Consider the following 27,719-nt stretch of genomic DNA (forward strand, 5'->3'; position numbering starts at 1 on the left):
TTTTTCTCAATGTTTATTCTATTATTTTATTATAAATTTGTCAATTTAAGAAGATTGAGAATCACAATTGTTTGGATACATATAATTATATTTGTTTCCACTGTAGTATTACAAAGTTCTATTTTCTTCCTCGACACAACATACATCAAGTCAACAAGCTTAATGACTTATTCTAATTATTGATCGTCGACCAACAGGAACATGCAAATAGATTCTCCTTGGGTGGCTTGTATTTCATCCCATGCAAGAATCCTTTCTGCCCATTATTTTATCTTCATTCTAAGAAGCAAGTAAAATGTATTGGTTAAGTTTAAATTATGCCTTTAAATCAATACCAAGAAAGTAGATCTAAGGTTGAAAGCAAATGAAAAAGGACAAGACTTACAAAAGGAAGGAGTGTTTCACTCTTGTTTGCCATTTTTCTCATCAGAACCTTTCAAGAAGCGACGGAACCAATATGCAGAAGATTTAGGATGGCGAGTTAGGCCATTTTTGTAGTCCACATATACCAATCCAAATCGCTTGGTGTAGCCTTGAGCCCACTCAAAGTTGTCCAATAGCGTCCATGCAAAGTAACCCCTAACATCTACTCCATCCCTGTGCACAAAATTTCATATTACCATCAAACCACATCATCATTTAGATAGACTTGTCACTTTGGTCTTGTTTGTAAAATTCTAAGTTTATACAACAAAAAGAATCTTTCAAGTTTCAACACAAATGTGCAATGGTATTACAAAATTTTATTGGGGGATTGTTGAAAAATTATGATCGAAAAAATGAGATGAAAAGAATAAATAGACCAAATCGGTCACTTTTTAAATGTGTAGGAACCAAAACAAACGTAATAAAAATATCAGAAGATAAATAAAAACTAAGAGAACGGACAAAAAGAGACATTATAAAAAATAGATGAACCAAAATGAACAAAAGCGGTTTGGAAAAACACGTAAATGCTAATGTGTTAAAAAAGCAGAGTATAAGAGAGCATGCTAAATTCATTGATTAAGAAGGCAACATTTGAAAGGAAGGAAAGTATGTGGCCCACCTGATTGCCTTGGATAATTCAGCCAAATAACTCTTGAAATAACCAACTCTCATTTTGTCATCAAGCATCTCGTGAAGTGGGCAAAGTTCATTTTCTTCATCATCCATGCCTGAAATCAGAAATAAGAAAATTGCATGGTTAGTAGGCTTCATGATTCAATCATTTATATTAAGGTTCCAAAAAATAAACTGCAATTTTCCTTCCACTTGGAAAATTCATAACAGTCCTACAATATTGGTAGGCTTTTAATGTACATACCGTTCTCAGTTATGATGATAATTGGATTATTGTATTTCTGTTTTATGTAGTTTAGGACCTTTCTGAATCCCCAAGGAACAACATAAAGCCATTCCGATGCCGCCTGCATGTAAATTGTTCAGCGAAATGAAGATCAAAGTTCACAGGATACACAAATGCCTACTGCAAATGCTTTTATTGCAATTGCAAGAAGAACAAGTGTGGATGTGTTCCATGCTCATGAGAGAAAAAAGAGAGCCAGACCTTCTCACCGATAAGCTCACCGTCTTCCCAGTGAACTGATAATAACAGAAATGTTAAACATAATTCGTGTTCTGAAACATGGAAAGAGTAGAGAGAGATTTACCAAGTCTTGCCATCTTTTGTGATTTGTAGAAATCCCCACCATCAGGACTCTCTGCTGCATCAGCAATAAACCTCGATGTGTAGTGATTCAGACCCACAAAGTCCACACTATTCATAATCAACTCCTTTTCTTCATCACTGAATTTCGGAAGGTTATCTCCAAGTTGTTCACGCATAACTTCAGGATAATCTCCAAAATATATTGGGTGCAAGTACCTATTCCAAAAATCATAACTCAAACTACTAAATAATTATGCTAGAGAGAAACTTTGAGCAACTCTAAAAGTCGATCTTTGTTTATCTAAGAATGGACAACCTTTTTTTTATCGAGAGTTGATAAAATAAGTACGTGTTCGTAATACACAACCCCCACAAATAGGATATCCAGACAAGTAAAATATCAGCAAGATACCAACTAAAACTAGAAATGTTATTAAGGATTGAATCCAACCAGAATTAATTGCGTTCCAGGAATAACTAGGGAAAGAAATCTAGATTGGGAGAAGTATTATTCTTTGCGACCTTCCATCTGCTGTTTATTTCATGCAACATTAAGAAACTATTAGTGTCAACTGCCAATATGAAACACTAAAGACATTATTACTTTCTTTAAGTGGTCATGGGTTTGAATCTCCTACCCAAAATATAAATTTAAAAAAAATTGAAAAGTTGATGTAACAAGACAAAACATGAAGAAAACTAAATCGCTAAGATAAACATAGCTCGACTAGCATAAAGCCTATACTATCGACCTTGAGATATGAGATTCGATTCTTCTACCTCACATATATGTATGTATGTATGTATGTATATGTATGTATCTGTATGTATGTATGTATGTATGTATGTATATATATATATATATATGTATGTATGTATATATATGTATGTATGTATGTAAACACACATGTTCTAAGAAGAAAATAAAAAAAATAAAAAAAAAAAAAACACAAGCTTATACCCATATTGGGTTGGCAGTTTCTGCTATATAGCAATTACCAATTATAATTAAGTAAATTCATATAGAAGAATTTATAATATTCTTCTACACTTTGGTAAATACACGAAAAGTAAACTGTACGAAAAATTAAATATTTTTTCACATATTAATTATCTGAAAATTTTTGGCTCAACTTGTAATAATATTTCATTCATTCTTATAATACTTTTACATTTCTTAAGAAAAATATTTTGATATTTTCATCAAATATAATCTATATTTAATTTTCTTATATATAATAAATGATTAATATATCTTGTCTTTTACTTCAAATCCGACACCTTCGAATTATACCTAGATTCAACAAACTCATTTCTCTGCACAATCGCAAAACAAGTCATGCAAAAACTAGTCTTTGACCTATTCTCTAAACATGAGCTTAATCAGTCCAGACTTGAAGATCCCAAACAGAACAGCAAGCCAAACAAAGTGTTTATGGTACTTGATTTCTTATATCACTACTCACTAACACACTGAGTGTATGTTAACGCCTATACATGTGGGAAGTGAGAGAGAGAGAGAGATTACGAAATGGTATAATTTCTCATCGCCCAATAATAGCAAGAAACTATCAGAGTCCAGAAATTACCACCCACACTGAGATGTATGTTAACGCCTATACATGTGGGAAGTGAGAGAGAGAGAGAGAGAGATTACGAAATGGTATAATTTCTCATCGCCCAATAATAACAAGAAACTATCAGAGTCCAGAAATTACCATCCAAAATGAAAATCTAGGCGTCTTGATGCAGCAGTCCTGTCTTCAACTGTATCTGTGTTAGGTTCTGACCATTCACAATCTACAGACAGGCCTATTTGTCCTCCCTGATGTTCCTGGAAAAGGATGAGAGTGGAAAAAAACCAAATACTGTTCATACGATTGCAGAAGCAGTAGGAATTAAAATTTTACTCCAACAGAAGAATAAGAATTTCAAGGCAACATATGTTCATCATTACATGTCAATTTTAGACCCAAGTGCCTTCTAATTAAGTCCGGAAGCAGGAATAAATTTGAATTGATGGATTGTAAACTACTGAATCACCAATTGGCCTAAAAGCTTAAGTTGTTGGGTGAAGGCAAATTTAATATCATATCATCTAACACTCCCCTCACTTGTAAATTGAAATATGAAGAAGACCCAACAAGTGAAAATAACATTGCAGGAGTTTGAATACAAGACTTCCTTGGATCATCTGTTCTGATACCGTTTTAAATCATCAATTGACCCAAAAACTTAACCTGGTGAGTGAAGGTAAATTAAATATCATATCATCTAACATAAACAAACAAGGATGGCCAGCCACCTTAATCACAATATACACAAAAATGAAGATATTCAAGATTTTAAACTAATATAATATTGGAAAGAATTAAGTTATTCAGCATTTCAGAACTATAAGGCCACCTTCCCCAGTAGACCGTACCCTCATTGCATTTTCTAATGACTGCGTCCTCAAGAATTAAGTATAATACACAGCTGCAGCAAAGAGTGGTGTGTAATAATTGCATCCTATTCATTGGCACCTACTAGCTGTATACAAATAAGGGCTGGGTCCCGGAGTTTGTACTTCACTTTTGACGTTTTTCGATTGTTGTAAAAGATTGAAAGATGAAGGTTCAAAGTTTCACTTGCTACATTAGCAAATTGGAATTATTTTTTTATTTTTTTTATTTCACTTGTATAAAATATGAACTTTCATGAATGAAAGTGCGGTGAAAAGACTTGAAAGCTTATCTAACAAATACATCTAGATACCGGTTTCCATTGTGTGTATATATATGAATAGGAACTTATTAGTCCTTTGTCCTTTATTTTAATTTTACTACTTGTTTAGGGCGTCCAAGTACTCCTGTAACGACCCGAGTTCAAGAGGGGTACATAAATGAACCGGTATCACATCCGAACGAGAGGGATCCTGAGGACATGAAAGTATGGTTAAGAAAGGCTTAAAAGAATTGAAAGTTACTACCTATACCAACAAGGTGCACCTTTCTTTTCGGTGGCTCAATCATAAGAACTCCAAAGTTAAGCGTGCTTAGTTTGGAGCAATCCTATGTTGGGTGATCTCCTAGGAATTTTCCTAGGATGCATGTGAGTGAGGACAAAGCATGCTGAAAGGACCCGTGTTGGTTTATGGAGACAACTTTCACTTCTAAAACATTCAAGGCAAGGGAAGATGGGAGGATGACATAGCCAAGTCGCAGGGGATGTAGGGGAATGCCGAGGCCATTAGGGGCCGAATCCAGATTCCGAATCCTGGGTCTGGGGCGTTACAGATGGTATCAGAGTGAAACCTCTCCCAATAAGATGTGGTCCGGGGACGAACCAAGCGGAAGCTGATGGGCATGTAACGACCCGAGTTCAAGAGGGGTACATGAATGAACCGATATCACATCCAAACGAGAGGGATCCTGAGGACATGAAAGTATGGTTAAGAAAGGCTTAAAAGAATTGAAAGTTACTACCTATACCAACAAGGTGCACCTTCCTTTTCAGTGACTCAATCATAAGAACTCCAAAGTCCCGTATTGGTTTATGGGGACAACTTTCACTTCTAAAGCATTCAAGGCAAGGGAGGAAGGGAGGATGACATAGCCAGGTCGCAAGGGATGTAGGGGAATGCTGGGGCCATTAGGGGCCGAATCTGGATTCCGAATCCTGGGCCTGGGGTGTTACAACTCCGGTATGTATTTAACTCTAAAGTATAGAATGAAAAGAATCGTTCTCCCATATTTGGTCTCCCATCAACATAGTATCAAAGCACTGGGTCTTTTCCTAGAACAACTAGGTTTTCGAACCTTAGAGTATTCGTTATTTGTACCCACCTAACTCAAGAGGAAGCGTGTCCACCAATCAGCAAAATCCTAAATTTGGCTAGCAGAGTAGCCACATATGGATCCCACACATCGCCAGAAGTTGTTGCCCCCACTCCCACACACTAGTGTAGTAGTGTGTGAGTACACGTGGCAAGAATCTTCTTGGCCGCCGTGGTTTGCTTTTTCTTGGTACTCTTAACAAGCCTGTGTGATTATTTTTGTCACATTCCGGCTTGGATTTGAAACTATTTTGAACGACTTGAGGATTTTTATTCCAACCTTTATTAAGATATGATTTTTCAAAGGTCGTCCGGTCATTTGGTTCTGATTTTTTTTTTTTTTTTACTTAGGGTAGATTTTGTGTTTCTCCAATCTTCATTGGATTACGTCTGAACTAAAGCTAAGTCTATAAAGGAGTTTGTTTAATTTAAATAATACCAAAAACTATTGAAAGCATCTCATCATCATCCAGACTTGCCTTCACTATACAACCATTGTTGGATCTAGTACCATAAATCATGGTCTTTTTTCATTCTCTACTAAATGGGTCATAGTCTCTAGCACACTGCTCATATGATAGGTAATTCCAAATCATTGTCCACTCTTTTGTCATCTACATACCTAACTACTGTTACTTTAGCAGATAGATCAAAATCTTCTGTTATGGTTCTAACACAACAAAACTCACCACAATTTCTTTCTTTGTCCTCTGTTCTACATTGATGTAGGACATCTCTTGTTGAGATTCTTTTCTGTTCTTGTTAGTTCTTGGGAACTTTCTTGAGTTCTTTAAACGTCTTGTTTTCAGTTCTGTCTTAGTGGACTTTTTCCTTTATGTTTTAGTTTATCTATATTCAGTTGTAATGTTTTAGCTAGTTGCCAAGATTAGTTGTGCAGCTCTCAAGCTTCTTTAAAAGGCACTTGAATTCCTTTGGAAAATTATTATCTAGCTTGGCTGTAATAAGTGGTACCAGAGCTCCATTCTCGCTCAGAACTGTGGTTCGAATTTGGATCTTCGAAATTTTACTCCATGGACGCGGCAGCTTCCCAAAACCAATGCTTGCAGTTGGTGGAGACTTCAATTGAAAAGCTTCAGAAAGGATTTACAGATCTTCAAACAATCTGTCAATCAAATCACTTAAGTGTTAACCCAAATGAATCTTCATCCTGTGGGAGAAAATCCTCAAAGATTGAATGGTGCAAGAAACCCTCCTGGACGGCAACAAGATCAACAAGAAAATCAAGATCCTCCAACAAGAAATAAACGTGAAAACAACCCTGTTTGAATTATGGAAAATCAAAATCAAGGACGTGAATTGGGTAACAATTTCCTGGTTTTTTGATGGATGATTCTGATTCTTCTGAAGAAGATTTTGGCAATTTTCAAGGACTGAGATACCGTGCACCAAGAAGAAGATATTACAGAGCACAAGACCATGGAGAAACTGAGATTAAAATGAAAGTAGATCTTCCATTTTCTGATGGAAGGATGTGTTACTTTTAGAGAAATATTGTATTTTCCTTATTTCTGAAAAGGACCAATAGTGGATAAATATAATACAAGAAAAATTCTACGGGAACTAATTATACAAAGAAAGAACATCTAAAAATAATAATTGAGGTAACTATACTATACATAAAAATCTACACTTCCCTTCAAGCTGAATTGTATATGGAATGCAATCCAAGCTTGAAATTGAATTCATCAAAATTTCTCCTCGGTAAGGCTTTGGTGAGAATATCGGCAATTTGATGGCGAGACGGAATAAAGTTTAGTTCCACTATGTTTTTGTTGACCTCAGATATGGAATGTCAATCTATCTCTGTATTTCATTATGTCATGATGGATGGGATTCTTTGCTATGCTGATTGTTGATTGTCACGGTATTTTGAATGAACTTTGAGTTTCTATCATATGTTAGGTACTCGATATTAGGAGTGATCATCAATCGGGTGGAGTCGATTTTGGACAAAAACTAGCACCAACCACCAACTCTCCAATTTCATCGATCGGCTCTGGCAACTTATGGAGACAATAAAGACGCCCATCGGTTTTAGTAACACCATCGAAGATCCAACTTAAAAGAAAAAAAAAAAGAGGGAGAAGAGATGAGAAAAGAAATAGGGATGGAGAAGAGAAAAGGAGATTGAATGGAATGAAGAAGTGAAGCAATATCCAAAATACACATTCCGAACAATGTCTATGAAGCCCTCAGAGACATCAATTGGAAGCAAGTTGTATTAGAAGAAATAAAGGCCTCGGAAAAGAACAAAACATGGGAAATAACAGACCTACCTCTAGGGAAGAAAACATTAGGATGCTATTGAAAAATAGGGAAGAAGAAACAAGACAAGATTTAACGCGGAAAACCCTAGACCAAGGAGAAAAACCACGATAGAGAAATTTTTATTAATTTTGTTACACAGTACAAAGCACCCAGACTCAGATATAAATAACCATAACCCCAAGACTGAAACCCTAAAATAGTAGACACCATGTAAAAAGACAAAAATGCCCTTAGGGAAAAAACAACATTTTTCAATACTCCCCCTCAAGTTGGGGCGTAGATATCAATAAAACCCAACTTGCTAACACATATGTCAAAATTCTGTCTTGGCAATCCTTTGGTGAGAACATCAGCAATATGTTGACTTGAAGGAATATAGGGAATACAGATACCGCCACTGTCCAGTTTTTCTTCACATATTCCCCAAACAAATGTACAGTATCCCGAAGTGAACTTTCTATCTGTGACAAAACCTACCCAATCTAAGTCAGCAGGCCTCAATGCACCTTTTGTCTTGCTTCCTGAACACCAAGCCTTTTCCAAGAGTAGACTTCAAATACCTCATAATCCGGGTAACAACCTCCATTTGTCTCTCATAAGGAGCCTGCATAAACTGACTAACCATACTGACTGCATATGACAGAATCTCCCAGCTTGCTATTAACTTCCACAGGCATATCTGCAGGTTTACACCCAGTCATTCCTGTTTCTTTCAACTAGTCCAAAGTATACTTCCGTTGAGAAACAGATATTCCTTCTTTTGATCTTGCTACTTCCATCCCAAGAAAATACCTCAGACTGCCAAGGTCTTTGATCTCAAATTCATCTGTCATCCTCTATTTTAACTTGACAACCTTAGATGTATTGTCACCTGACAAAATGATGACAAAATGATATCAATGTAGACAATCAGAAAAACTACCTTCCCTGATGCCGATCTCTTAGTAAACAAGTTATGATCAGAATGCCCTTGGACAAACCCTTGGGACTTAATGAAAGTAGTGAATCTATCGAACCAAGCTCTCGGAGACTACTTTAAGCCATATAGAGATTTCTTTAGTTTACACACTCAATTATCAAACCGTGCTTCAAAACCTAGAGGCGGGTTCATATAGACCTCTTCTTCTAACTCACAATTCAGGAATGCATTCTTTACATCCAGTTGATGTAAGGGTCAGTCTCTATTTACAACAACTGAAAGGGGAACTCGTATCGTTTTAAGCTTCACCACTGGAGAGAAGGTTTCTGAGTAATCTACCCCATATGTCTGGGTAAACCCTTTTTTGCAACCAGTCTAGTCTTGTATCTATCAAGAGCCCATCAGATCTGTATTTAACAGTGAACCTACTTGCACCCGACGGTTTTATGGCTTTTAGGAAGTACAACTAGATCCCAAGTTTTATGTGTTTCAAGCTCATTTCTTCCATAACCGAAGCTCTCCATTCGAGAACTTCCATGGCCTTATGCACACTGCTTGGTATCATCACAGTATGCAAGTTTTATTTGGGAGATATCCTTACCAAAGTTGTAAATTGAGCAAGAATAAGCTATCTATGCAACAAGCTGGACATGATTGACATATTTGCTTCGGTTTGAGGGGAAGTGTTATAATATATATTTATATTTTTATGTATATTTGTCCTGTATTGTAATTTTACATTCCTTAGATTAGGGTTTTTGACTTGCCTATATATATGTATCTTTACTCTGATTAAAGGGGTAAGTTCAAGAATAATGTATTTTTTAAAAGTAATAACAAAAATAGTGTATTTTTTAAAAGTAATAACAAAAATAGGGTATATAGGAAAGAAATTACAAAAGTAAGGTGGAGGGAAAAAGTATCGACAAAAATAGGGTAGCAAAATCGTGTACCGGTACACGATTTTTATGTCAGCTATGGACAGGTCCATGAGAATTTAAGTGGATCCAAAGGGGAACAAATCTATTTGAATTTAACAAAAAAAAAAAATCTATATGAAAAAAAAAATCTACGATAAAACAAATCTATGCGAAAAAAATAGATTTAGCCTTCATTCGTGGCTAGAAATTTGATTCAATTTTTATTTTATAGTAGGTCTTTAAAAATTTGAATTTCACAGTAAAAATTCTTCAAAAATAAAAAAATAAAAAAAAACACTAGAAAATAAAAGAAAACAGAAGTTGGGGAAAATGTGAAAAAAATATATATATTTAACCTTAATTCGTTGCTAGAGATTCGATTCAATTTTTATTTTACCGTAGGCCTTTAAAAATTTGAATTTCACAGTAAAAGATTCTCCAAAAATTAAAAAAAAAATTAAAAAAAAATTAAAAAAAAAACTAAAAAATAAAAGAGACAGAAGTTAGGGGAAAATGTGAAAAAAAAATAGATTTAGTCTTAATTCATTGTTAGAAATTCGATTCAATTTTTATTTTACCGTAGGCCTTTAAAAATTTGAATTTCACAGTAAAAGATTCTCCGAAAATGCAAAAAAAAAAAATAAAAATAAAAAATAAAAGAGACAGAAGTTGGAGAAAAATGTGAAAAAACATAGATTTAGAATTAATTCGTGGCTAGAAATTCGATTCAATTTTTATTTTACTATAGACCTTTAAAAATTTGAATTTCACATTAAAAGATTTTCCAAAAATACAAAAAACACTAAAAAAAAATAAGAAGAAGACAAAAGTTGGGGAAAAATGTGAAAAAAAAAATTAACTTTAATTCGTGGCTAGAAATTTGATTCAATTTTTATTTTACGCCTTTGAAAATTTAAATTTCATAGTAAAAGATTCTCCGAAGATGCAAAAATGCTAAAAAATATAAGAAAAAGACAGAAGTTGGGAGAAAATGTGAAAAAAAAAAAAAATTAGCTTGGCTGGCCTTAAATCGTGGACGGGGTCCATGATTTATGTGCTGACTCAAAACTCGTGGACCCCATCCACAATTTCACAACCCTATTTTTGTCAATAAATATTAAAATAATATTATTTTAAAAAAAATCCTGATTAAATAATACGATTATTATTCTCCAAAATTACAGAGAACAATTCTAACTGCTTACTCGAGTATCTTGTTATAACAAAATTTTTTACTATTTTTAGATTGATGATGAAGTTCATATTGACAAGAAGGACAAGAAAATCAAATATTTGAATAATATACTCATCAGAGGATAAAAAAATAAAAAGAAATTAGGCGGTGCTTAGTGCGGACAGGTTTGGATGTTTTACCTTATACTTCTTTCGATAAATGGATACAGCAGCTGAATGTGCCAAGATCTGGTGGTGTGCAGTCAAATATTGTTCAACTGATGAATTTTCCCATCTTCCAGGAGCAAAGATACCAATTCCATGTCCATTCACGGAAGTTTGAAGAGGCTCATTAATTGTAATCCAGTTCTTTACTCTATCACCAAAACTTGAAAAACAAGTTTCTGCATAGGTTGCGAAGTAATTTCTGTTTGTTTGCCAAGCAAGTTAGAAAACAGGTTGTTGATATGGAATTTGCAAAATATTTTACAAATATATGAGAGTTAAATGTTTATACACCATACAGAACACTAAAAAAACAAAAATGACTGATAAATATTCATGATTGGGAGATGTTGTCTTAAGTTGTCATAAAAAATAGTAAACTCTGGTGGAGTTGTGTCTATGATAGGCAATATTTTTTATGTGTGATCAAAGACAAAGGATTACTCAGTTAGACGCAATAGAAACCACTTTTATTCTTGAAAACCAGAGAGAGTTTAAGGGCAAGGGGCGAATATGAGAGTTGCTTCTCCACATTCCTTGCTCAATTAACTAGCCAAAAAGATATCCCTACACTGAGGACTAAAATACTAATAATAATAAATAAAACATACCCATCCTACCTAACTAACTTAAACTCACGGTGTGGGAGGAAGACTTGAACCATATTCTCTAGTGTTGTGCGTTTGCGAGCGCAATGTGGGATTATTTCTTTCAAACATTTGGATTCTCACATACTCATCATAGGGTTACTAGTGATATTATTGAGGAGTGATATGAGCATAACTCGACTGGCATGAATATATACTATAAACCTCGAGGTCTGGAGTTTGATCCTCCACTCTACATATTGTAAAAAAAAAAAAGGGAAAAAAAAAGAATCAGGTTCATTGAATGAAATCATTTCTTCCTATTGAAATTTTGTATGCAACTTCCTTAACTTCAATTAAATTAGATAACTTTGTATTCTTCCTATTGCTCAAGCAATACTTCAATTTCTTTATTGATCAAGCAAGTTACCGTTTAGCTTGGTATTCGGTTCCTAATTTTCAATCGATTATTATTAATTTTGTGATAAAATTAGTACCTAACCTAAGCCCATATCACACTGAAGCACATGATGAAGGACCAGAGTTAGGCCAACACTTCCGTGCATTGACATTATTGTTTATGGATTATGATAGCTCAAAGGACCCAGTACACACAAAAGATCATAACCCAAAATATGATACTAAGTCTGACAACAAAATGATACCAACTTTTATTTAGTACATGCACGCGCGCGCACACACACAAGAAGGTGTCAGTAAGAGAATGTGAGTCTAGTTACCACCTATAGCCTAGCCTACATTTGATTCTTATGAAGGATTCTTTATTCTAGAATACAACAATGTTAATCTTGTTAGATATTATATTAAATTTATCGTCGTCCACAAGTTTAAGCTTTTGGATCAACTGGTAATTTAAGATGGTATTAGAGCAGGTTGCTTGTACTGGGTTCAAGCCCCTGCAATGTTGTTTCCTCCCCATTTAATATTGATTTCTACCTGTTGGGTCTTCTTCATTTTCAAGCCCACAAGTGAGGGAGAGTGTTAGATATTATATTAAATTTACCTTCATCCACAAGCTTAAACTTTTGGATCAATGGGTGATTTAAAAAATTCCACGAGCTGAATCATTAAAATTACACTTCCTATTGAAACTCTCTTCAAGTCGTACTCCTAACAAAGTCTATAAAAACTCAAACTTTAAAACCTTTTCTTCAACTCTGCCCAACAGAAACATGCTAGAAAGGTCAGAACTTTGCTACTCCAAGCTAAAAGAACCTAGCTTTACACAAACTTGTAAACTAAACACCAAACTTCGTATACTATTCATAAAAATGCCTACAGAAGATAATGCACTTAAAAAATAACATAGCTTTTTAGACCACATACATAGGTCTCAAGCAAAGAACTTACACAATTTCTTTGTTTAGCCACCCTCCAATTGCCTCCTGGAGATGCAAAGGAAGGTCCCAATGATACAATGTTACATAAGGCTGAATGCCTGCAAAAAAAATAATTAAATAAAATCCTTCAACCATTTTTTCACTAGTTGAGCTTAAAATGAAATTCACAGGTAGAGATTTTTACCCTTTTCAAGAAGTGCATTGATTAGGTTATTGTAGTAATTAATCCCTTCAACATTGACTTTGGTCCCCAAACCATCTGAAAGAGGAAACGGCTCGTCAGTAGGAAGTGCAATAAAACAACAAAGATACTTTAAATGGGAATAATTTCTGCGTGCTTCAGAATGGTTATGATACTAAGAATTGAAAATAGCAGAATATTGATGGTTCAAAGCCCAGAAAAGAAACAGGAAGGAATAACCAAGAATAGATAAATAGTATTTTACAAAAGTTATTCAAAAGGAATGGAGGAAATAGAAGTAAATACAGCACAATAACAAGAGGAGTGAAGATGGTTTTCTTTTAAATAACTAGGGTATCGGAGGGCTTCACTCCTTGCTCATTATGCTCGTGACCCACTCCACCATGAGACTTGGCTTATCCCAAGACTACCTCAAAGAGATAATAAGGATTTTCGATTATAGAGTTTCCTATTAAGGAGGCTTGACCCAAGACACCCTGGAGAGAACCTCTAAACATCATAAGTTCTCGCCACTAGGACCAGATCTTGGAAGTGGAAAGGAAAACAGGTTTTGAAGTCCCAATTCCTTCGTCTCAACAGTTTTATAACGATAGTGCAAATATGATTCATAATCATGTTACCAATTGTGGATGTAAAACAAAATTCTCCATGAACGAGATGTTCCTGACAAGTGGAAAGATGTAAAATGCAATAAATGATGGAAATTTGAAAAATAAAGAAATCTTAATATGAAACGATAAAAATTCACTCTGACGAGTATTATTTCATCATATTTTATATTTTTTTTTACAAGAAATGTAGTTATCCTTTCTTCAAAGATTGATTCAAATTGAACTGAGTTCACAGAAACCAAGAAAGACAAGCATTAACGATATCCATTGACGTTTTGCTGTCCCTTCAACTAACCTGATTATGTTTCACACCGAAAAAAAAAAACAAAAAGAAAAGAAGAACAAGGAGAACAAGAAGAACAAGAAACCTGAGTTCCTTATTGCTGTATTGACAAGCACGTCTATAACTAATATTCTTAAACCTTTGAATTAATATTATCTAGATATATTGATTTTAAATTACATATCTAATATATCATTTCTCCGTTGAGTCACCAACTTGAGGACAAGGATTAAAATACCAATGTCAGCATTTCAATTTACGGATGTATCTATGAATAAATCAATAAAATATCTTATAAATCTTGTTATTAGTATGTGTACTCACATTAGGATTGATAGATGATTTTTCATATGTTTTATAGGTATTTATAAAAGTTTTTCTGTAATTATCTGCTTAATTTTATCTTGCTTGAATAGAGACCTAAGGGTTGGCAAAATTCTCCACGGGGTCGGGGCCCCGCCCCGATCCAGTTTGACCGGGGATGGGGTCAAACCGGGGAATTTTTCGGGGCCCCGTCCAGGGACGGGGATGGTATCCCCACCCCCGCCCCCGACCCCGATTTTATATAGTAATATTTTTAATATTTTATAAATATATATTTATAATATATAAAATAACTTATTTATATATATGTTTATAATGTATACTATATAGACTTGTTGTGAGCTCAATATTGAATATATAAATTCTAAATTTAAGCCCAAACTTAAAAAATAAAAAATAAAAATGGAGAATCCCCGCGGGGAATTAGTAGGGGAATCCCCACGGGGAAACGGGGAATGGGGCCCGGCGGGGACCGTTTCCCCGATGGGTAATTCCCGCCTCCGTGGCGGGGACGGGGGCGGAGATGGGGGAAATTTCCCCCACTGGGCCGGGGACGGGGGACCTTTCTTTTAGTTAGTTTTAGTTTTTTGTGGGCTTTAGTTTTTTTATGTCCATGTATTTCTTCTTTTTTTCCTCAATGACAGTTTGGTTACTCAAAAAAAAAAAAACTAAATAACATTAATAATAATTGATAATAAATAATAATAAAAAGATTTAAGAAAAAGGCTTTTTGAAAAACTTTTGAAGATATCAATTAATCCTTAGTATCGATGTCGAATTGTCCTATTTATAGATATATCGATAGATGTTTTAATCCTTTCTTGAGCATCATGGCTTTTGTTAAATTACCAATTTGACATAGTATCAGAGAGGTGGTTCATAAGGTCCTATGTCGAACCATGATATTTCCTTCCCAGTTGTTATTACTTTCCAATGGTTAGATCTTCTACATATTTCAAGTTCAAGTGAGGGGAGTGTTAAAAGATATAATATTAAATTTACTTTTACCCTTCAACTTAAACTTTTAGGTTAATCGATGATTTAACCAGCTCTAGCTACCACAATACTAGCGTGAGTTCAATATCAATATCTTATTTTTTTTATAAGAAACAAATTTTATTGATGTATGAAATTTACCAAAGAGGGGCAATATAGTCAAGCCAAAGGAGTTCAATATCAATATCAATAGAAAAAATTTGTTTCCTTTTCAAAAAGGAAAATAAAAACATTACTGTGACTTTGTCAAATTTCACCTATATTTTTCTTGTTCCAGGAAAAATATAATTTAAACAAGTGTGTGAGATTTGTACACTGATGTATGTTTTCTCCTCTTCCTTTCTGGTGTCTCAATAGGCATCACAATATAGAGGGTGTATCTGTAAGATTATGATTATTAGGAGGTGTATATTAGTAAATAGCTAGTAAGTTTGTTAGGTCTTTTAGTTACAAATGGAGGGAGTGAGTTGGCAGTCAAGGTGTGAAGGATTTTGTGCAACTTCATTTGGAGAATTTAGGAGAGACTAGCCATCTCGGAAGGTTAGGTAATCTTATTGCTTTTCTTATGATATTATTGATATTATAGCATATTTCCATATATTTCTATATTTGGGTGTTCTTATGTTTTCTATGTTATTCTTTTAGTGTTCTTGTTAGGTGTTATCCTAACAATATCACATGTATCTAGTATTCTTTTCATATCAGCAAAAGTGCAGGGAAGATTTTACAAAGCACATACCAGGAAATATGCGGGACCATGAGATTGAAAAGCGATAAGCATCAAATCCCAAATTTGATATAAGTTCAACATCTTCCTAAAATAGAAAATAAATAATGTAATTTTTGTATTTTGGGGGGGGGGGGGCGCCGGTGGTGTTGATTAAAAAAATAACTGTAAAGGAAAAATATAATTTAAACAAGTTAATGTGTTTCTATTTTTATCAGGAACAATCCTAAAACAGATATAGACTGTAGGAAGGGGGACATGGAGTACCCAAACCACTGTGAAGGATGCCTACAAAATACTTTTTAGTTGGTTACAGATATAGAGTGGTAACGTACATATAAAATAAAACAGTCAAATTTTATTAAGCACTTCTCATATTTTAATCAAAGCGCCAGAGAAACAGTCACCTCCTTTTGAATAAACATTTAGAAGGAAAGGACTACTCATATACTGGATTTGAATTCATGATGAAAGCATTAAACTTAAATCTTTGGCTTGCCTAGCAGAAACACTCTGTAATAAGGCAAGAAGTAAGAACCCGGAATTGCAAAATTAGGTGACAATGAACACTAATCAAGACCAAAATTCTTTTATACGAGGAAATTAAATAAATGATGAACACTCTTAAGAATGAACTTGACCAACCTTGTATCTGTGATATTGGTCCACCGCTACATCACCATTGCCACCATCCAGAATCTTGCCTGCAGACATGGTGGAAGCAAAATAAGTTTAAAACCACGATGGAATTAGCTTAGCTATCTGGTTAGAGAAATTATAGGGGATGACAGAACTTCAAAATCAAAGAACAATGATTACCCTTAATATGTGTAAATTCATCCCAGATGCAAGGGCCTCTGCCTCCCTCGTTGGCAGCTCCTTCAACCTGCAAAATATCAAATTTATTAATGACATAGTGAGTGTGGTTCTGTTGCAACGTCTAATGTTAGTAAACTAACTATCAATAAACGAATAAGTAACAGAATAATTTTGATCCTAATAATTTTATTGAAACAGTGCAATGATGCTAAACATATGTATTTCACAAATAATGATTTTATATGTCTTAATACATTGTTTTATTTTAGAAACAATCTCAAGTCCATAACTTCGAAGAAAAACAAAACAGTTTAATCCTCTTGCACGTTCACTTTAGAATCCTTTTATTGAAAGTAAGAAGAAGAAAATACGATATTTACGTGGAAAACCCTCGAACAGAGAGAAAAAACCACGATAGAAGAGCTCTTTTTTATTATTATATGTCTTGTAGACAGAATCAAGATATATAAAGGCTATAGAAACCTTAATACAGAAAAAGAACGAAAATTTGGGCAAAGTAAAAAGACTAAAAAACCCTTGGGGCTAAAAAATAATAGCCCTTCTATTTTCAACACTCTCCCTCAAGTTGGGGGCGTAGATATCAATTAGACCCAACTTGCTAACACAAGTATCAAAGCTTTGCATCAGTAATCCTTTAGTAAAAATGTCAACAACTTGTTAACCAGAAGGGATGTAAGGAATACAAATACTACCACTGTCCAGTTTTTCTTTGATGAAGTGTCTATCGATCTCCACATGTTTTGTTCTATCATGTTGCATAGGATTATTGGCTATACTTATAGCTGCCTTGTTATCACAATAGAGCTTCATAGGAGTCTCACTGTCTTGATGAAGATCAGACAGAAATTTCTTCAACCATATCTCTTTACATATTTTCGTTGAGAAACAAAAATCTCTTCTCTTGATCTTGCTACCTCCATTCCAAGGAAATACCTTAAACTTCCAAGATCCTTAATCTCAAATTCATCAGCTATTTTCTTTTTCAGTCTAATATTCTCGGTAGTATCATCTCCTGATAGAACAATATCATCTACGTACACAACTAGAACAATTATTTTCCCTGATACTGATCTTTTTGTGAATAAAGTGTGATCAGAGTGCCCCTGATTAAAACCTAGGGACTTAACAAAAGTGGTGAACCTGTCAAACCAAGCTTTTGGAGACTGCTTCAAACCATATAGGGATTTCCTGAGTTTACAGACCAGATGATCAAATTGAGTTTCAAAACCAGGGGGTGGACTCATATAGACCTCTTCCTCTAACTCACCATTCAGGAACGCATTTTTTACATCAAGTTGATGAAGAGGTCAGTCTTTGTTAACTGCTACTGAAAGAAGGACTCGAACTGTATTTAGTTTCGCTACAGGAGAGAAAGAAAGTTTCAGCGTAGTCTATTCCATATGTCTGAGTAAACCCTTAAGCAACCACTCTGGCCTTGTACCTATCAAGAGTTCCATCAGACTTATACTTTACAGTGACAACCATTTGCACCCAATTGTTTTATGCCCTTAAGGGAAAGCTACACGATCCCACGTATTATTCTTTTCAAGAGCTCTCATCTCTTCTATGACCACAACCTTCCATTCAGGAATTTCCATGGCCATGTATATTGTTTGGTACCATTACGGTATCCAAGTTGGTAATGAATGCCCTAAACTCAGAAGACAAATTAATGTAAGATAGAAAACTATCCATGGAATACTTAGTACATGATCTGGTCCCCTTTCTCAAAGCAATGGGTATGTCAAGAGAGGCATCATAACTCCCTGTTTTGCCTGATCGGTGTTCAGCGAAAGGACAATGGTCACACTCAGTTACCTACGGCAAGCACTCATCCTCCTGTATTTCTCCTGATGACTCATCACTATCTTCAACTTTGTCATTTTCTAGAATTATCACATCAGTTTTGTCACTCTCAAAAACATCACACACATCAGTATTATCAGAAATAGGAGTACCTTGAGCTTGAGCTGGTGCCAGTTCCGATTCATGGAACCAGAGGATGAGTGTTTACCATTCTGCTTGTCACCATCAGACCCATGTGATTTTGCACCAAACGCAGCAGAGTCAATGGTATTGACAATAGGATTATTCATAGCACGCGATCTATCTTCCTCTAAACGAACCTCTGAACAAACTTCTATAAGAGAAGGTATTGGTCTCTGTCCCAGTATACAACTACGAACTGTATCAAATTTGGAGTTCAAACCAGCAAGAAAGTCGTAAACACGATCAACTTCCTCAATTTTTGAATACTAAACTCCCCCACACAGACAATCCCAGAAAATCTCCCGATATAGATCCATTTCTTGCCAGAGTAAAGATAGTTTGTTGAAATAAGAAGTAACATCCATGGTTCCTTGTCTGCACTCATGAACTTGTTTACGCAAAGTATACAAACGTGACGCGTTCTGCCTCTTGGAGTACAATTTCTGTACAGCATCCCAAATATCCCAAGCAGTTGCAGCATACAGTAAGGGTTTTCCTATCTGTGGTTCCTGATGAAAAAGAAGGAAGAAGAAGAACACAATGGTTTATGTGGAAAACCCTAGAACAGACAGAAAAAACCACGATACTAAACTGCTGTTTTTTATTATTTCTGATGATGGAGTACAAGAAAGACTGCTCAAATAAATAGTCAAGTAGAAAACCCTAGAGCAAGACTAAATTACAAAAATGCCCCTAAGGCTAAAACACTTATTTTCAACACTCCCCTCAAGTTGGGGCATAGATATCAATGAGACCCAACTTGCTAACACAATAACTAAAGTTGTGTCTGAGCAACCCTTTTGGGAGGACATCCGCGACTTGCTAATTGAAGGAATGTAAGAAATGCAAATGTTGCCACTGTCTAGTCTTTCCTTGATGAAGTGTCTAATCTCCACGTGTTTTGTCCTGACATGTTGGACAGGGTTATTTGTAATGTTTATTGCTGCTTTATTGTCACATAAAAGTTTCATCGGGAGATCACTATCTTGATGGATATCCAACAAAACTTTCTTCAGCCAGATCTTTTCACATATCCCTAGACTCATGGCCCTATACTCTGCTTCAGTGCTGCTTCTAGCAACCACCCCTTGTTTTTTACTCCTCCAATTAACCAGATTACCCTAGACAAAAGTACAATATCCAGACATCGATTTTTTGTCAACAACAGAACCTGCCCAGTCAGAATCGGTGTAAGCTTCAATGCATCATTTGTCAGACTTTCTGAACATCAGGCCCTTACAGTCAAATATCTCACTCCACAGTTGTCATATGTTCTTCGTAAGGAGCTTGTATGAATTGACTCACTATACTGACTACGTAGGATATGTTGGGTCTAGTATAGGATAAGTAAATTAATTTTCCAACAAGACGCTGATATCTTTCTTTATTGATTGAAACCCTGTTATCCACATTACTACATTTCACATTGAATTCCACAGGAGTGTCAACGGGCTTACATCCAATCATATCTGTCTCTTTAAGTAAGTCAAGCATCTATTTCCATTGAGAAACTAAAATACCTTCTTTTGACCGAGCAACTTCCATCCCAAGAAAATACCTCAATTTTCCAAGGTCTTTAATCTCGAACTCCTCTGTCATTTTCTCTGAGTTTGATAATTTTTGTGGCATCATCACCAGACAGGACAATGTCATCCACATAAACAATGAGAACCGCAATCTTTCCTGATACAGACCTCTTTGTGAATAAAGTGTGATCTGAGTGCCCTTCATTGTACCCTTGAGCCTTCACGAAAGTAGTGAATCTGTCAAACCAAGCCTTTGGAGATTGCTTCAACCCATACAGTGACTTCCTTAGTTTACAGACTCGGTGATTAAACTGACTTTCAAAACCCGGGGGAGGACTCATGTAGACTTTTTCTTCTAACTCACCATTGAGAAATGCATTTTTTACATCAAGCTGATGAAAAGGCCAATCTTGGTTCACAACCATCGACAAAAGAACCCAAACGATATTTAACTTTGCCACTGGAGAGAAGGTCGCTGAGTAGTCGATTCCAAAGGTCTGGGTAAAGCCTTTGCCAACCACTTTAGTCTTGTATCTATCAATCGTTCCATCAGACTTGTATTTTATGGTGAACACCCACTTGCATCCAATTGTCTTGTGTCCTTCAGAGAGCGAGACTCGATCCAAAGTGTTGTTCTTCTCAACGGCCCTCATTTCCTCCATAACTGCAACTTTCCATTCAAGAATCTCCATTGCTACATGTATACTGCTTGGTATCGTTACTGTATCCAGGCTTGTAGTAAGAGCCTTGAATTCGGGAGACAAATTACTGTAAGACATGTAACTGTGCATAGGATACTTCTGCAAGATCAAGTACCTTTCCTCAGAGCTATTGGAAGATCGAGAGAGGCATCATGACTTTTTATCTTGTCTGACCCTTCATCACATTCAGTATTCTGTTCCAGAGTTTTATCTCCTGAGGGATCCTTCACACACTCATCCTTCCTCGTAACAGTATCACTTTCTGGAGCCGTTTCCTCAACACTATCATTTTTAACTGCATCAGCATTACATATGATGTCCTTGGCACAACCGTCAACAATTTCGTCATCTTTATCCACACTACACATATCATTCTCAGAACAAGCACCAATATCATTAGAGGTAGGGATACAAGTACCTGGAGCTGATGTTGGATCAGACTCATGGACCAGAGCCGGAGATGCAACAGGTAGCACTATTTCCTTCTTGAGATTCTTCCTATAGTATGTTATCCACAGGACTTGTTTGGTAGGGAGAACCGTGTCGTTAATACTCAAGATAGGCTCAAGTTCAAGCGGTAAATCTAATGAGATTGGTGATGTGGACCAATTAGTCTCTTCACTATAACTCTCCCCCTGAAGATGACTAATAGGCAAGAAGGGTTGATCCTCAAGAAAGGTAACATCCATTGAAATAAAATATTTTCGAGAAGGTGGATGGTAACATTTATACCCACATTGATGGAGAGGATACCCAACAAACACACATTGCTGAGCACGAGGGGTAAACTTGGTGCAGTTAGGACCGTGGGCATGAACAAAGACAACACAGCCAAACACCCGGAGAGGAACATCAGGAATCAGACGGGTGGTTTGGTACGACTCTTTGAAGCAATCAAGAGGGGTGTGATACTTTAGGGCATCAAGAATAGTTATTATTGATATAACTATTTATGCATTCGGGTCTGTTGATAGACTTCTATCACTTACCAAATTCTATTTATGAAGTTAGCTCTCACTATAACAACCTTCGTGAAGAAAATTATTCATGAGCCTTCTTTTAGTATTAGAAACTATCACCAACAGATTTCTTGTAAATTTATGGTCTATATTAATGATAGACTTCTAATTGTGGTCATCTATCAATGATAGAAATCTATCGCTAGTAGACATTTTTTTAAACAAGGGCAAGAGGGGAATAAACAGTTATCATTTGCTAGACTTGCAAAACCATATTTAAGTTGCTATATTTGAAAAATCTTAAAAAGAATTGTCACCGATTATAGTTTTTCTAATTTTATCAATTGAACCTTTACACTTTCATGATCGAAACAATTTTCCTTTTGAAAGTTATCCATATATCGATTCTAAATTCTAATTGTCCATAGTGTTAATCCAACATCTGAAGAAGTCTACATACGTGCAATAATTGATGCTTTGACTATTTTTAAAAGTAATCTCAATAAGTCTATATTGATTTGCTTATAATAATTTAGAAGTTCTATTGAAAAAAATTATAAGTCACGATATATTTTTAACAAAATTTATAGGTTAAAAATACACTAAAGAAAGTTCAAGACTTAAATTCATACAATTATTAGTTCATAATTTTAATTAATACAACCCCTTAGTCATATAAATTTATGTTTTTCCTAAAATTAATTTCATGAATTCAAATATTAACACACTAAAAGTCGATTGTATTTATCAATAATTAATAAATTAAATTAAATTAAAATAGCCATCCAATAAAATGGATAAAATAAAATAGCTAAAACAATTATTAGATGGCTAAAAGGCAGTATACCTAGCCTAGTTTAAATAAAATATTGTAAGCATAACATATATAGAAAAAGTTGAAACATATAAATTAGTGAATATACGCCAGTATGTAGTAAAATTTTTTAAGGCAAATTGCCTTAAAACATATAAATTAGTGAATATACGCCAGTATGACGTAGATAGAGGCATCCATTACCAGTCCAAACGTCAATAATTCAATCCCCACCTTCCAATTATTTTACTCAAAAAAATGGTTTTTTAAGCTATGCTCAAAAAGAAAACTTTTTAGCTATAATCATAAATTTGTACTAAAAAGATCATAAATTTGTGTTAATAAATCACTATAGAAAGATAATGATTAATATGTTAAAAGAAGACCAATGATTTGTAAGTTGAAAGAAAAAATTTATATTTCTAATTATTTTTAATTTTAATAAAATTAGAAAATAAATATTTAAAAAATTACAGAAAAGGAAACCAAAAGGGATAAAAGAGGAAATCAAACTTTCTCTCTCTATCAAGGATATCTGAACTTTAGCTGAAAAGCGAAAAGGAAATAAAGGAATTCCAACATAGAAACGATACGATTCGAAAGGAAGATTAACTTTATGAAAGAAAATCACAAAAAAGAAAAACAAAAAAAAAAAATCATGTTAGATAATTAATGAAACATTTTACTAATCAAAGGTAGCAAGAAAGACCCGATCGAAGATAGCTATATCCCCAAATTTGAGTTAGGGATAACTAAAAGACGAAGAAACAGACAATCAAATATCAGGAAAATCAGAATGCCTCAAGAGTTGCAAAGAAACTCAGAAATTGAAGAACAAAAACGAATCGACAAAGCTAAATTATATTCGAATACCGAAAAGAAGACAACGCGTGATTCATGCAATTAATTGATACAAATAAAAAATCACCCAAACAAAACAAAATCCAAGATCTCAATAGCACAAAAACCGGGATTCAGCCATTGAAGGAAATAGAAGATAGTATTGACATTGTAGTTCTGGAACGAGTTAAAAGGGAACCTGATAAGCGGAAGTGGCAACGCCGAAGAAGAAATTCGGGGGAAAATCATCGCGAGATAATGGTTTAGCGTTGGGGCCATCTGCATCCTCTTGATAATGCTCCAATAACTCCACCTTCTTCGGCATTATCGTTGCAGTGATCTTGCCAGTGAAGCAGTGGAGGAAAATTGGATCGAAAATTGTAGAGCAAAATGGTTGACATGTATTTATAGTTAAAGAATTAATAGTTGGTGATCTCTGGGCCCAGGAAAAAAAAAACTGTAGTTTGAAATGGCTCTGTAAAGTTTGAAATTGGGATGTATGAGTGGAGTGTAAAACTACAGAATTTTGAAAAATAGACCCATTTTTCAAAATTTTGTTCTTGAGACCCTACTAAAGGTCAAAAGTCAAAAATTCCCTCCCATTGTGCTTATTGTTGAGAGTTCCAAATTTCAAATTCTCTTGGTGATCTCCCACCATCTCTCACAATGATAAGTGAAATCAAGCTTTGATTTGATTGAAGCACTTTCTTCTTGTTGGATTCTCCTCCAACTAAATCGACAAAAAAAAAAAAAAAATTGTGTGATTCTTTTACATTGTAAAAGAAGAAGATTTGTGGGTGTGGGACCCATTCTTAGTTTTGGGTTGCAAATTTAAAAAAAGAAAAGAAAAAAGAAAAAGAAAACCTTATGAAATGTTTGGTAAGATTTTTTTTTTTCAACTAAAACTAATATGGATCCGGAGTTATGAGTTGCATTAGCAAATTTTAGTTGTTTTTAATTAATTTCAAGTATTTTTATTTTAGAATTATTGGTTGTCTTTAATTAATTTCTAGCTTTAAAGAGTTAAATTTAAGTCTTGGTAAAATTATATAGATATATTAAAGATGGTGGTTGAAAAGATGGAGACGACAATTAATAGAATTGGATTTGGTGATTGGAAGATGGAGGTTAAGAAGAGAACTTTAATGCTTTATTTTGACTTTTTTTTTGTTTATTTGTATTGAAGAGATTTGAATCTCTACTACACTAAATAAAATCTTCTATCCTTTCGTTTGTAATCAGAATCATAATTTTATGAATGAAACTTGAAATTTCATATTTGAGACTTTTTTCTTATCTTTTGTAAATTCTTGTTTTTTGGATTTGCATGCTAGAAATATTCAAGGTTGATTGGCCATCAAATTTGTGGAGTGTTTATTCCTTGAAGTAAAGGAGCTTGTGAATAGTGCTTGGCCATTCAAGTTGTCTTGCTTCTTGGTTTGACCGTCTATCTCTCTCGTTTTTCCTTATCATTTAATATTAGAGCTTTAGGTTCTATATTGGATATATGTTTCTATTGTTGTTCATTTCTTATATTTCATTTGAATTTTTCTTGTTCGTTTGGTTCCTTTCGTCTCGTGTTGTCCATAAACATAAAACAACAAAAAAATGTCCTTTACGTTAATTTTTTCAATTTATTGTCGTCTGCATTATTGTAGAACATATCTTGATCTACAACCTTTTCTTCTATAAGATCTTCTAATTCGATTTACTTCGTTGGAAAAAATATTTTCTATTTGTTGATAAATTCTGGCAAAAATGGGAAAAAAAATAAGTGATTTTAAAAAGCGATGCATTTTTCCTGGAAAAAACAGTACTTGACGTTTAAAAATGTCAAGTTCAATTAATGGATTCTTGACATTTTAAAAACGTCAAGAATTGTAGAATATACAGGGTAGCGTTGCAACGCTAAAAAGTAGCATTGCAACACTACGTATTTTGACGGAAAAATGAAAAACGTGCGCACCTCACGCACGCAACGTTGCAACGCTCTCAATAGCGTTGAAACGCTACAGGTTTTGATGGAAAAATTAGGGCTTGAGGCATGAACTTTCAAAATTAGGACTTGATTCTTTTTGTTTGAGGCTTGAACTTTCAAAGTTATGGTTTAACCTCTCATATATATTCTTGAATCTCATAATAAACTCTTGTTTCATATTGTTCTTGAATAAGATTGAATTTTAGAGAACTTGCCAAAGTTGGGATTGCCACTTTAATTCAATGCTTTGCCAAAGTTAGGGCTTTAATTTTAGAGAACTTGCAAGAACTTACCACTTTTCTTTAATTAAATGCTTGCCAAAGTTAGATATGTCAATGTGTCTAATTTGTTAGGGTTTTATGAACTAAGTAATGCTTTGCCAAACTTCGGTTCAATTTTTAGTTAGTGGAATTAATATATGTTTATCACATTAGAGCATGTGCACACCTTGGGTTCAATTTTTTGAGGTTCGATTACACCTTGAGTTCAATTTTTTTAGATGTGTTTGTCTTTGTTCTCTAACTTGCCTTGAGATTCTCTAATTTGCCTTAGTTTCTTGAGGTTGGAATGTTGTAGAGCTAGAAATGACAAGTTGTATGCATTGGGAACTTGTTTGTTTTCCACAACTTATTTTTTGAAGTTGATCATTGTTTATCATCTTTTCTTACTAAAATTACAATCATGGATAAATCATGGATGCACAAGAGTAGATTATCCAAAGATTATGAATTGGGTGTGGAAAATTTCATAAAACTTGGATTTTCTAATACAAATAGCTCCTATATTTGTTGTCCTTGTTTGAAATGTGGGAATTCTGAAAAACATAATAGCAAGGATATTAGAGATCATTTATATGTCAATAGAATTGATGAAAGTTATAAAATTTGGTTTTGGCATGGGGAAAAACTTCCTCACTCATCATTTTGTGGAGAGTCTTCTAAGTTTGACACCATATGTATGAAGAGATTGATGTTGGAAGTTTAAAAGAGATTGATGTTGGAAGTTTAAAAGAAATGCTAAAAACTTGACTTGGCACGTTGATGAAGGAATTGTAGATGGTAAGTTACAACATGCAGTAGACTCTCCGACTAGGAAGTTAGTAGACTCTAAATGGCCAGACTTCGGTTCTGAACCTAGGAATCTTCATTAAGCATTGTCAGCCGATGAAGTAAATCCACATGGTAAAATGAGTTCTAAATATAGTTGTTGACCTGGTGTGATGGTTATTTATAATCTTTCACCATGGTTGTGTATGAAAAGAAAGTACATGATGCTATCAATGCTGATTTTGGGTTCAAAACAACTAGGGGACGACATTGGCACATACTTAGCACCACTAATTGAAGATTTAAAACCTTTGTGAGAAAGTGGTGTTGAATGTTATGATGCTTATCGAGAAGAACTATTCAACTTACTGTCAGTTTGGTTGTGGACAATCAACGATTTTCTTGCATATGTTAATCTAAGTGGATGTTGTGTGAAAGGGTGTAAAGCGTGTCCTATTTGTGGAGACAATACGTCTTCTATAAAATTGAAATATGGGGAAAATGGCATACCTTGGACATCGAAGATTTCTAGCATGAAATCATCTATAAAAGTTGTTTAACAGTCAAGAGGAACTTGTTACAATTCCAGAACCACTGTCTGGGGAGGCTATATATTTAAAAATCAAAGATCTTGAATTTTCTAAAGGAAAGAGCAACAATAAAAAAAAAAAACCACGAAAGGAAGTTCAAAGATTGTTGGAACAAATTGTCTTCTTTTTTTCAACTGCCATATTGGAAATGTCACACCTGCACCTTATTTCCCTTTTTAATTATGTTTATTGTTTGAGTTAAGCAAAGTGATTGGGTTAAATATTTAAGTTAGATTAGATTTGTGCGTTTTAAGATAAAGGATAAGTTTGAAGAAGGAAAATGTTTAAGTATGGAACTTAGCTCTCGGATACTTATAAATCTACCGGGGTGCAAATGATTTTATCCTTACA

At 34.5% G+C, this 27,719-nt stretch overlaps 1 protein-coding gene across 1 annotated transcript; it reads right to left on the reverse strand.

The window, feature by feature from the left end:
* Positions 1–24,176, reverse strand: BGLU42 (beta glucosidase 42). The gene is made up of 14 exons (XM_039035097.2): positions 23,954–24,176; positions 16,905–16,971; positions 16,731–16,789; positions 16,098–16,173; positions 13,127–13,201; positions 12,953–13,040; positions 10,971–11,196; positions 3,370–3,485; positions 1,653–1,867; positions 1,550–1,584; positions 1,307–1,409; positions 1,049–1,157; positions 386–597; positions 1–279 (listed from the first exon to the last, which is right to left on the reverse strand). The coding sequence occupies exons 1-13, from the start codon at positions 24,077–24,079 to the stop codon at positions 402–404; spliced, it is 1,491 nt and encodes a 496-aa protein (XP_038891025.1). The 5' UTR covers positions 24,080–24,176; the 3' UTR covers positions 1–279; positions 386–401.
* Between the last annotated feature and the right edge of the window lie 3,543 nt (positions 24,177–27,719).

Source organism: Benincasa hispida, chromosome 6, assembly GCF_027475165.1.
Source record: "Benincasa hispida cultivar pf3 chromosome 6, pf3_genome.v1.1, whole genome shotgun sequence".
NCBI classification, from domain to species: domain Eukaryota; kingdom Viridiplantae; phylum Streptophyta; class Magnoliopsida; order Cucurbitales; family Cucurbitaceae; genus Benincasa; species Benincasa hispida.